This window comes from Malus domestica, chromosome 10 (genome assembly GCF_042453785.1).
Source record: "Malus domestica chromosome 10, GDT2T_hap1".
Classification (NCBI taxonomy): Eukaryota; Viridiplantae; Streptophyta; class Magnoliopsida; order Rosales; family Rosaceae; genus Malus; species Malus domestica.
The window spans coordinates 32,012,991-32,025,538 of record NC_091670.1 but is presented as its reverse complement, the minus strand read 5'-3'; the positions used below and the strand labels follow the sequence as shown (position 1 = coordinate 32,025,538).

Sequence of the window (12,548 nt, the reverse complement as noted above, 5' to 3'; positions counted from 1 at the left end):
TTTTTTGCAATGATGATTTATGAATGATGTACTAAAATATGGATGGTTTGGATCATTGAGAAAAGTTACAGAATAAGCATCGCAAGGTGTCTTTCAAATAAAAATAAACAAGGGATCCCTCAACAGAACAAATGTGAAAGAATTTACATATGGAATGGTACACAAACCAAAAACCGAGAATTGTTTCTGATTTTAACTTTAAAATTTTTGTTTTCATATAATTTCCTTCATTCAACCACCATTTCTTCTTAACACAAAAAAATAAAATAAAATAAAAAAAAAGCATGAATAAAAAAACAAGGAGGCTGCGAAGACGAACGTTTACCGTTGAGATGCTGCTAGGGTTTCACGTGAAAGATGCTTTCACCTTCAGTCAGAGTGTCGAGTGTGATGTCGTAATCACACTGCACATATATTTACCACCGCTGAAAACAAGAAGGTTTAGATGTCACTATCAGAAGATGGCACAATTTGCTGAAAAACAGTCACCAATTCACTCGAAAGGTAGATCCAAATCGATGCAATCATTTTTCAAGTTTTTCACACTTGGTGTGTTCGTGTCGACCAAATGCTCGAGGCCAAAAAGACCTTTTAATATTCGTAACAAGACTTTGGAGCAAACAATTACTTGCACTCTTCGCAGTTAGAATTTTGAAGGTCCCTATCTTTTAAAACATGTAAAAACAACCATAAGGTTTGAAATCATTACTCCATGGCCTGGCCTCTCTTGTCTAACTATCAAGTGAGCTGTTATTTGCATATGGTCTAATTTTTTAATGGATAAGGTGTTGAGTTTCTACACATATGTTCCGAGTTTGAAATTCCCACGTCTCTTAAATTATTGTAATAGTTTTAAACACTCTTCCTCTTCTTAATAATAATATATATTTTTTTAAAATATGAAATGTTACGTTTTTAATGTGACACTCGATAATTAACCACCGTTGCCCTTACGAACGCCAAATTGACGTTGAATGGATCATTTTCATCTCTTCCTACATAAAAAAGGTTTGGAATTTCATCGAGGTCTAGGTCAAAAGACAACAATTGATTTGATGGTAGGCTGAAAGAGAGCTCAATAGCGCAACAATTTTTAACCTTATAATTATTTCGTGAAGTTTTACGGATCAAACCGTCACAAACTTCAAACCACAAGGTAGTTTATAGATTTATCTTGTGTTTCCTAAAATGAAATGGATGATCTACCACCTTTCCCAATAAGCGAACCTAAATATGTAAGCAATCCACAACTCAACGTCCTATTTCTTCTAGGGAACTTTCAAGTGAACTTAAGCATAACAAGTTCTCCATATTTGCTTTTCTAATAGGCCCCATGAACAGATATTATGCTAAAAGCAAACCAACTGTTGAATAACTTGTGCATTCTGCAAAGCATACAATCCCAATCCACCTTTCTTTTTTACCTTTTTTTTTTCTTTTCTTTTTTTTTTTTCTGGAAATTTGAAGCACCCAAATTCGTACTAAACACAATACTAAGAATCTGTCACGAAGATTGAAAAATAAAATAGAAAAAAGGAAAAAAGGAAAGAGAAAATTGGAGTAAAGAATCTTGAACTTTGGTTCTTGATAAAAAAAATCCATGAATATTGATTTGTAAACTCATCATAGTGTGAAACAATACTTTTTTTCAGTAACATTGTTAGAACTTATGCAAAAAATAAAAGGTTTTAACAGGCAAATAAGATATATAATTAGTTATAACAAGTTACTAAAAGAACTATTACTCCACATTGTGACAACTGACAAACTCATGTATCAATACCACAAACTTTTACTTTCATGACCAAAACTCAATTTTAATTTTCTCAGCAGAAAAGGAAAGAGATATATTACATTTATAAGCACCATGTGCAAGTCCACAAGAAATGCAAAGAAAACAATAAATTTGAATACGTGCCATGCTAAATATATGTACAAATATGTTAAATAATAGAATGGGCCATGCTTCCAAGAAACAAGAAATTAATTCGAGCAAGAACAGTCCATGCTATCTTCAACATATTGGGGATCTCAATTCCATTTTTAATACCTCAAAAACCAATCAAATTCTGCATTTCTTCGGCCCTGTAAATTTTCCCCGCAAACAATGTTGATCCGGCCACCTTTTAAGCAGATAAAGGGGCATCAAGTTGTCTCGGTGGTCAATTAAAGTAAAGCCGACACTCAAGCGTAAAAAAAGATTGAGCAATTAAGCTAACAAAATATGCAAATCCATTTATTATGCAAATCCATTAATTAATTATACTGCTCCACCCAAGCTTATTCAACTTTAGACTAAAGATCCTAAAGATTGTTAATATATGAAAATCAGTAATTGAATTCTCTCCACGTGTTAAGACCAATCTAAAAAAAAAAAATCGGATATAATAGTCTTAGGAAGATCAATTATTTAGATTAATTTTATAAATCATATAATATGGTTGTTGATTATTGAATTAAGTGTTGATTAACGTTCTTATTTCTTGACACATCACTTGATTTGTATATTTAGTTTAAAAAATTGATCTAGGTACTCTTTATGTGTTCTGACACATAAAAACTAACTCATTTAAATTACAAAAGGAGAAGGCTAATATCAACTTACGGAACATGTTACACACATTTACAATAAAAAATTGGTTTCAGAGATACTAAACATACAATAATATGTATATAAATCACACGTTAGTACTCATGTATTGTCTATATAATGTCTATCTAGTTCATTTTTTTTATTAAAAATTTGTAACCAGTTCAATTTGTTTGTGTTCTCGAACGAAAATTATTGTATGATACTATAACACAGCAAAGCCGTTTGAATTATAATTGAAACACATATTACAATACGAATAGACGATAAATTAGTACTTTATGATGCAATAACAATAATTCATTTGCATGTTATAATACATTTGGATTGGCTATGCCATGTGAGTCACTACCTTCTAGTGGGAGAAATTTTTAGTTATGATGGGAATATAAATAGTACACCACGTGTTTTAATAGGAGTGGTGAGAAATTTTATTTTTTAAGTTATTAATTTTTTAGCACACATATCACACCATTCGTATAATGACACGTCTTGTACTATCTCATGTACCGGTCACACTGAAAAATCTCTCTTCCAGTAGAAAGAGAGTAATTTTCTCAATCTAGGAGTACTTTTGTTTTTTTGTTTTTTGAACGAGACCACCCAATAAACAAAGACTTTGGTATTAATGCTTCTTCCTACTTACACTGCTCTAAGCGTAGGAAACAGATTTAGACAGCTACCACTTCCCCACTACTTTCACTACTCTCTCTTCAAAAATGGGTTCCTCAGAATTCTCTCTCTTCCAACAATCACCAAAACGATCCGCTTTCCACAAAGCCCCTTCCCTAATAGCAGATGGCTTTCTCTTCGTCGGCGGTGCATCATTGGCTCTCTCTGTGGTCTGGGCTCTCCTAACCTTCATCAACCCCACCACCATTAGCTTGGACAGCATCATCGCCTGGAACGCGGGTCCATGCGGACCCGACTTGAGCTCCGACTCGCCGGAGCCCACGTTCTACGACGACGAAAATCTCAGCTACGCGTTTGGGGAGCCAGTGAAGGATTGGGACTCGAAGCGCAGAGAGTGGCTGAAGCTGCACCCTTCATTCGCCGCCGGAGCCGCCGCGGATAACAGGGTTCTTCTGGTAACTGGGTCCCAGCCCACCGTGTGCAAAAACCCAGTTGGTGACCACTTACAGCTGAGGTTCTTCAAGAACAAAGTTGATTACTGTAGGATTCATGGGCACGACATATTTTACAACAGTGTTTTGTTGGATCCCAATGGTACTGGATTTTGGGCCAAATACCCGCTATTGAGGGCGGCTATGTTGGCTCATCCCGAGTCCGAGTGGATCTGGTGGGTCGACTCAGACGCGGTTCTCACCGACATGGAGTTCAAGCTTCCGTTGGAGAGGTACAAAGACCATAACTTGGTCGTGCATGGGTGGTGGAACATGGTGTATGAGCAGAAGAGCTGGACGAGCCTCAACGCTGGGGTTTTGTTGATAAGAAACTGTCAGTGGTCATTGAGCTTGCTGGATAAGTGGGCCAGCATGGGTCCACAGGGTCCGAATCCTGAAAAATGGGGGAAGATCCAAAAGTCCCTGATCAAGGACAAGGCGTATCCGGGCTCTGACGATCAGTCGGCTCTGATTTATCTCCTGATCAAGGAGAAGTCGAGATGGGCGGCTAAGATTTACTTAGAGAGCGAGTACAACTTGCATGGATACTGGCTGGGGATAGTGGACGGGCTTGATGGGATAAGCAAAGGGTACATGGAGGTTGACAGGGAGGTGGATTTGCTGAGGAGGAGGCATGCTGAGAAGGTCAGCTTGTTTTATGGTCAAATGAGAGAGAAGTACATGAGAGAGAGAGGGATTTGGAGAGAGAATAAGAGGAGGCCATTTGTGACACATTTCACAGGGTGTGAGCCGTGCAGTGGAGAGCACAATGGAATGTACACTTGGGAGGCTTGTTGGAATGGGATGCAAAAAGCTTTGAATTTTGCAGATAATCAAGTGCTTAGGAGATTTGGGTTTGTTCATCCAGACCTACTCAATTCATCTTTGGTTTCTCCTTTGCCATTTGATTTCCCAGATGCTTGAGTTTATTGGTTTTCATTTGTTTACTTAGTTTGTAATTCTGCGGTGGTTTTTAATAGAATGAGTGGATATGTAAGAAGAGAGCCTCTTTGTGGAGGGTTTACCTACACCGGCGGTATGCCAGACATCGCGCTTTTGGTCTAAGGCATGGCCCGGGATGTAGGAAAGTCTCTTTCCTCTTTGTGTGTCTGATTGCATGCTCTCCTGAATTATGTTGAAAAGTTGGATTTTGAGCACAGTTTTAGAATAAACAGAAAACTCTTGAAATTCATCATATAATATTTCTCTTCTTTCTTCTTCTCTCTTTAAGATGGATATGCGAGTAAAGAATTTTAAAGTGTAAATTATGGTGAGAACTAGTGCTGCAAAACCATTTCCAATACTGCACCAAATTAATAGTCTAATTTGCACCTAAATGCTTAAGAGTATAATTTGCACCCAAATTAATCAATAGTCTAATTTGCCCCAGCTGGTCCCCTTTTAAAATAAATAAATAAATAAAATAAAACATCACATGAACCACATTTTCATCTTATATTGAGATAAATTCTTGGGTGCGGCCGTCTGCCTGTACGCACAAAACACCCTATCTCTCTTTTATTTTGGTCCACCCCTTGTGTTTAATAACCTGTTTTGAGTATCTGGACTGAAGAATTTTTCGGATATTTAGAGTTGGAAAAAGAAAAAAGTTGGGAATAGAAGTAGACTTAAACCCAGCTTCCAAATTTTAACTAGACATTTTTCTTCTTTTGGCATACTTTACATGTTACCCATGAAACACGATATTTTGAAGGTCCTTAATTAGTGGAGCTTGACACACTCGCATCGCTCGCACGCATGCTAAGAGTCAAAAGACTATAAATTTGATGGACCCTATAAATTTCGTTGTCAATGTCATGCCAGGTCTCCAAACTGGAAGAGCCGCCCACCACCAATTCCGTCGCTAAAGCGGCTATAATTGGCGACGAAAATGATACTAAGCTCCAACCTCATGTCAAACCCGTGACACATTACCCATTGAACCGCATGCCATGCATAGCCGCTAGGGTTCAAGTAGTGAAAGCAACTCATCTATTGCCACCTTTACAAAGGCCCCCAAAGGCATCAAAACCGCACAATGTTTTCCATAAGGACCTAAGGCAGTTCACACTGAATGAGACGATATGTGTCTTGGAGTAAGACGATTTAGGGTTTGGGGTTGAATATAATAATCCGGTTGAATCACATTGTATATTCATAATAGTTTTTATGTTTTCTATCCTTTCTACTGAGTTGATACTAATCATAGTTATTAACATGACATAAAAAAAAAAAGTTCAACTCAATGCTTTATTTCGGTCCTAGTTTGCATCCATTATCAAACCTAAAGACAAACAGTTGTTTGGGTTAATATTTAACTTTGGGCTTTATGATGATGGAGGCCCAAGAATACAAAAGCAAAGAGAGGACTGGGCTCGGACAAACGAATAGCCCATGAAGAATTAAAAATCATTTTTGCTAAGGCATAGGCAACATGCCTATGTGAGAGGTGATGGGTGACAGAGGGCAGCTCACCCCAGCAAAAAGCACTTTTCAAGGGCATGACTGGTAAATTAATGGTGACTCACCATCCTCCAAAGGCCATCAGCAAAAGGCAAAACTTGGACAATCGGGCTTAAACGTCTATAAAAGCAGCAAGGGACATCAGAGACAAGGACATTCAACCAATCAATCAAAATACATCCAAACTTGCTTTCAAACAAGCAAGGAACTAGAAAGCTACATTTTGTCCAGACTCTGCCTTTTTAGTCGTAGATCCCCCCCCCCCCTTAGAAAGCCATCTTTTGTCAATTTTAAAAGCTCTGCTACCTTCCCCTAGTATTGTAGTATCGAATCCCTTTAGGAAACCCTATTTACATTTCATTTTCCAGAGTTTACAAACCCCTGTAAACGCAAAGAGAAGTGGTTGCAAGAAGTTGAACCTGACCCAACAAGGTTATAATCTTGCCCGAGCCTCTTTTGTTTGTGTTTATGTAGAGTAGATCTGTTGTTCAATGCATATTCCTTTGTGTTTTTAATCATTTTCAACTGATCTTAATTCAAAGTTATGGTTAATTTGGCTAAGCTAATCAATCTTGTTTCTTTAGTGTTAACTGTAATAAAAGGAATGGTTGAAAAGGGCATGAACTCCCTTTATTTGAACGTATGATATCATGAGTTAAAAGTCCTTGTTTACAAGGCAAGAAAAAGAACTTTATACAGTCTTAACACATCTGTGACAATCCATTGATAATCAAGAAGTCTAAATAACTTGTGATGCAAGTAATCAACTCAATTCACAACTAAACAACAATCTGTTATACAAAGATAACAGTGGCACGCTCAAATCCTTGTTAGTTTTGATTGTGAGCCTTAAGGCCTAACAAAAGCCCCACAAAGGCACCATTCAAACTAACAGTAAACTCATATTGCAGTACACCAAGCAGCAAACCTTACTCGACAGGCAAAAGCCCCAGAAAACTGTGCGAGGGACAGATCCAACCCGAACAACAGTCTTACACTCTATGGGGTCCTACATTGACTACTATTCCTTAACTACATTTTCACCCCATTCATGTATTAACCCAACTCTGGCACACCAGTTATGCAGTTCAACAATATTGCGATGAAACTTCAATTCATTGTTAAATACTAACCAAATTCAACCCTTCTTTTTAATGAATCATCACCTTTAATTGAACAAATTAGGGCACAAAATGTGGTAATAAAAACACAAACCCTACCATGGGAGGGTCTTTCCAACCCAACGAACACAAACTGTACAAGATCATGTGCAGATTGAATACACATAACTCACATACGGCTCACCAAAAGCCGACCATACTGGTTGAGCCGGAGAGGATTAAGATGTACTTTAACATCCCGTGTGCCGTACTAACTACTAAGACACGACGTGACCTAACGTCCCAACAATCTCTGGTGTGCCATACTAACTACTAAGACACGACCAGACCTAACCTCCCAACAACCAAGGGACTAGAAGCGCAACACGAAAGGTGGTTCGAGTACTAGGGGCTTGGGAATGGGTATGGAACTCAATTCCCATGTGTGGCAAATGCTTTGAAGGGATAGCTATCTCAATGGGTTTCAAACTCCCATGAAGGGGGGGATTATGAAACCCTTGGCTCCCTTCGGTTAATCTTGTTCATTGGGTTAAAACTAATCAAAACCGGACCATGCCCACCCTTACCTTTCTTACCTTAAGGACCTAGCCCGTTAAGTCAGTCCGGTACCTGATATTGTTTTTGTACGCATACCGTGCACTTGGAAACTTGGAAGTAACTTCAATTTTTTTGTCGTACCTGTTGGATAGGTTAAACTGTGTCCATCTGAATTGACATTTCTTGTGTAACTTGTAAAAGATACCTAATGCTTGTACATAGTAATTTGTATTTACCTCTACTTTGGGTAAATCAAGTAAGATTTCCATTTCGAAATTCGATTCCTTCAGGTTCAAGAAATGATGCTACTTCAGTAGCTTTCGGGTATTGATACTCTGCTATATAAGTGCTTATAATTTTAAGCTTTACACAGATAAGCAAGCCTACCACTAAGGCACAGAGATGCCCTTGTAGCTTTCTTGGAAATGGGTTCATCAAAGTACGCTCCACCTAGACATTCAGTTCTCCACAATGCCTCTTGTTTAATCGCTCGCGGGTTCCTATGTGCCGCAGGAGCAGCTTTGGCTGTATCCTTGGGTTTGGCTCTCCTGCCCGTCATAAACCCCGACACAAACTTTGACAACTTCATCACCTGGAACAAAGTTACCTAGGGCCTTGACCCAGGATATGATCCAGCTGAGCCTACATTCTATGATGATCCAAACGTCAGCTACTCGATTGGGAAACCTATGGAAGACTGGGACGAGAAGCGCAAGAAGTGGCTGCTGCATCACCTTTCTTTTGCCGCTGGTGTTGGTGATCGGGTTCTTCTTGTGACAGGGTCTCAGGCAACAGCATGCAGTAACCCAGTTGGTGATCATTTGCTGCTACGGTTTTTCGAGAACAAAGTAGACTATTGCAGACTCCATGGCTATGACATCTTCTACAACAATCTGGCGTTACATCCAAAAGTGACTGGCGCTGGGCCAAGTTACCTACTCTTCGGGCTGCCATGTTGGCTCATCCTGAGGTGGAGTGGATGTGGTGGGTTGACTCAGATATGATTGTCACAGACATGGACTTCAAGATCCAAGTAGAGAGATACAAAGATCATAACCTAGTTGTGTATGGCTGGTGGCATGAGATATACGACAAGCACAGCTGGACAAGTGTCAATAAAAGTGTTCTTGATACGCAACTGCCAGTGGTCCATGAACCTCATAGAGGCATGGGTCATCATGGGGCCACAGACCCCATACTATGAAAGATGGGCCCGAAAGCAAAATTCATTGCTCAAAGACAAGCAAATTTCAAATTCAGACGATCAATCGGGTCTGATTTATCTTCTAATAACACAGAAAGAAAGATGGGCAAACAAGAATTATGTAGAAAATGATTACTACCTACACCGATACTGGTTGGCAACTGTGGATGATCTTGACAGCACCACCAAACGATACATGGAGATTGAAAGAGAGGTGGACATGTTAAGGAGGAGACACGCGGAGAAAGTGAACCAGTTCTATGGAACTATGAGAGAGCAACATGTGAAGGATAAGGGCTACTGGAAAGATTATCTCAGAAGGCCAACTTCATTTATGGAATAGCTGTAACGATCTTATTTCTTCATGGTTGTTAACTTTGCGCACAAGCATCATCAAAGGCAGTACTGCAAAGGGAGAGAAATCACATAGTTCAGGCCATTTGAACATCAAGGGAATGAAGAAAGCTAGCCACAACGAGAAAACAGCTCTAAAATTGTTGGAAAATACTCTGATATTTCAAGCGAAAGCGAAACACAAGTGACAGCATATATACTATATAGAGTCTAATTTCTCAATGGTTTTAAAAGAAGAATCAGATGGTTATTTTTTTTTCAAGTTACTAATTGAAGTGGATTACTCTAATGACATGTAACCCATTGTGCAAACACATGCACGGATGCTGTATATCTTCAAATTGCTCAAAAGCTGGAAAGTTGCAAAAAAGAACTTTATCAAACTGGATCTAATGCTTTAAACGAAAGCAGAAAACAACCCCAGAGATTTGAACAGTAATGACAACTAAAATCAAAGCTCTTTCCCTATATCATCAACTGATGAGAAACTGAGTGAATTAACCTACTCATTTCCTCAAAGACAAATATAAAGTTTGTCGTCGTAATAGCAGAGTAAAACTATGTCAGCATTAATGTGAGGATTACCATTGAAATCAAAGTAACTTGGCCTGGAATTATGAAGGCCCTCGTTTTTGCAGAGTTTCGATACAAAGACAGTGAATCCGGGATTAAAATTCAGAATATTTATGTGAGATAACTAAAGATATGGATAAATTGACAAGATTGTTAACCAATTTGAACAGTGATTTGTGTTTCAAATAGTTAGCTTGTTCTAGTTTATTTTAAACTGTTTGAATCTGTATTTTATTACGTTTCTCTATATTATCAATACAAGAGCGAGGTTCTCTGTTGCAATAGTCACTCACAGATGGTAGAAAATAAAATGACCAAGACAATTTGCGTTTTCAGAACCTCTATAATCTACATTTCAATAAATCACGGAGCAAAACGATTCTAAAACAGTGTAACTGAGATTGTGAGCTTCAACCTGCCAAGAAATGATAGTCACATATCTGATTCCGGAGAGCTGCAATCCTACTCAAGCTACGCTAATTTCAATTCAAGAGCAATGATGACACCTGCAGGAAAGAGAGGTGGAACATTAATATTGTTTCTCCGTAACTGTCTGAGAATTATTTCTTGCACGAGAAAAAAATACAAACTTAGAAGAGCCACCTCAAAACAATCATGGTTGAATGGACAGATTTGTAACCTAGATATAACTCCTATTTTTTAGTTGTACCTGTTGAGTAGGTTACATTGGTGCCCACCTAATTTGAGATTTCTTCTCACAGTGCTTGTACCCAGTAAATTGTATTTAGCTTTACTTTGGGTAAATGTAGCAAGATTGCCATTCAAAATCCCATGTCTTCATGTACAAGAAACGATACTTTAGTAGCTTCCATCAATGTTGAGGATCCAGACAAAGCCAAAGTACTAGCATGCACGCTCGCCCGCGCACACCTTTATACATATAGCAAAGCTACAACTCAGGCACAGAGGTACCTTGTAGCTATCTTGGAAATGGGTTCACCAAAATACCATCCACCTAGACGTTCAGTTCTCCAAAAAGTCTCTTGTTTAATTGCTCACGGGTTCCTATTTGCCGGAGGAGCAGCTCTGGCACTGTCCTTGGTTTTGGCTCTCCTGTCTGTCATAAACCCCGACACAAACTTTGACAACATCACCCGTAACAAAAGTTCCCAAGACCTTGACTCGGGATATGACCCAGCCCAGCTGAGCCTACATTCTATGATGATCGATACATCAGCTCGATTGGGGAACCTGTGTTAGACTGGGATGCCAAGCGCAAGGAGTGGCTTCAGCGCCACCCTTTTTTTTGCTGATAGTGCAGGTCATCGGGTTCTTCTTGTAACAGGGTCTCAGCCCTAAGCATGCAGTAACCCAGTTGGTGATCATTTGCTGCTACGGTTTTTCAAGAACAAAGTAGACTATTGCAGACTCCATGGTTGTGACATTTTTTACAGCAATCTGGCGTTGCATCCAAAAGTGACTGGTTCTTGGGCGAAATGCCCGACTCTTCGCGCTGCTATGTTGGCTCATCCTGAGGCTGAGTGGATCTTATGGGTTGACTCAGACGCAATCTTCACAGACATGGACTTCAAGCTCCCTCCAGAGCGATATAATGACCATAACCTAGTTGTGCATGGCTGGTCACATGAAGTATACGTGAAGCACAGCAGGACAGGTATCAATAGCGGGGTGTTCCTGATACGCAACTGCCAGTGGTCCATGGACCTCATAGAGGAATGGATCATCATGGGGCCACGGAGTCCATACTACGAACGATGGGCACAAATACAAAGTTCAGTGATCAAAGACAAGCAAATTACAAATTCAGACGATCAAACGGGTCTGATTTATCTTCTAATAGCACACAAAGAAACCTGGGCGGAGACTCACCTAGAGAATGAATACTCCCCACACGGATACTGGTTGGCAATAGTGAACGGTCTTGACAACATAACCAAAATATACGTGAAGGTGGACAGAGAGGTGGCCGTGTTGACGAGGAGACACGCGGAGAAGGTGAGCCAGTTCTATGGAGCTATGAGAGAGCACTATCTGAAGGATAAGGACTACTGGAAAGATTATCTCAGAAGGCCTTTTCTCACGCACTTCAGTGGGTGTCAACCATGCAGTGGGCAACACAGCCCCGCTTTCACTTGGGAAGCTTGTTGGAAAGGGATGCAGAGGGCTTTAAATTTCGCAGATAATCAAGTGCTTAGCAGATTTGGCTTTGTGCATCCCGACCTACTCAACTCCACATTTGTGTCTCCCCTGCAATTTAATTTCCCGGCTTGACCAATTATTTGTAAGTTGTGCAATCTGTACCCTTGCCATACTATCGAATTATTAGGGCATAAGGGCAGGTTTAGTACTATTTCTGTTCTCTTTCCTACAAAATAGTTGGAACATATCATTCGAAATACGATTGTGAGCTTCAACCTGCCAAAAAATGATGGTAAGAAATCAGAATTCCTGAGAGCTGTAATTTAAATCTACGTCTTTCTCGAATTCACCTTTGACGAGAATCGAACCTGAGACCTAAATAAACCCTCCCCTTGTTCCTCTCCTGTCATCTCCCTACCCAGTGCAGCGCCCCAAACTGCTCTAATCCAAATTATCACTGA

At 39.5% G+C, this 12,548-nt stretch overlaps 1 protein-coding gene and 2 pseudogenes across 1 annotated transcript; all 3 read left to right on the top strand.

The window, feature by feature from the left end:
* The first annotated feature begins 3,259 nt into the window (after nt 1-3,259).
* On the top strand, nt 3,260-4,714 carry CAMTA3 (putative glycosyltransferase 7). Its single transcript, NM_001294354.1, is given in 1 exon segment — nt 3,260-4,714. A coding segment is annotated over 1 exon segment (1,329 nt). The 5' UTR covers nt 3,260-3,309; the 3' UTR covers nt 4,639-4,714.
* Nucleotides 4,715-8,220: 3,506 nt separating this feature from the next.
* Nucleotides 8,221-9,516, top strand: LOC103445842 (galactomannan galactosyltransferase 1-like; annotated as a pseudogene).
* Nucleotides 9,517-10,758: 1,242 nt separating this feature from the next.
* LOC103445843 (glycosyltransferase 6-like) lies at nt 10,759-12,409 on the top strand (annotated as a pseudogene).
* Nucleotides 12,410-12,548: the final 139 nt, after the last annotated feature.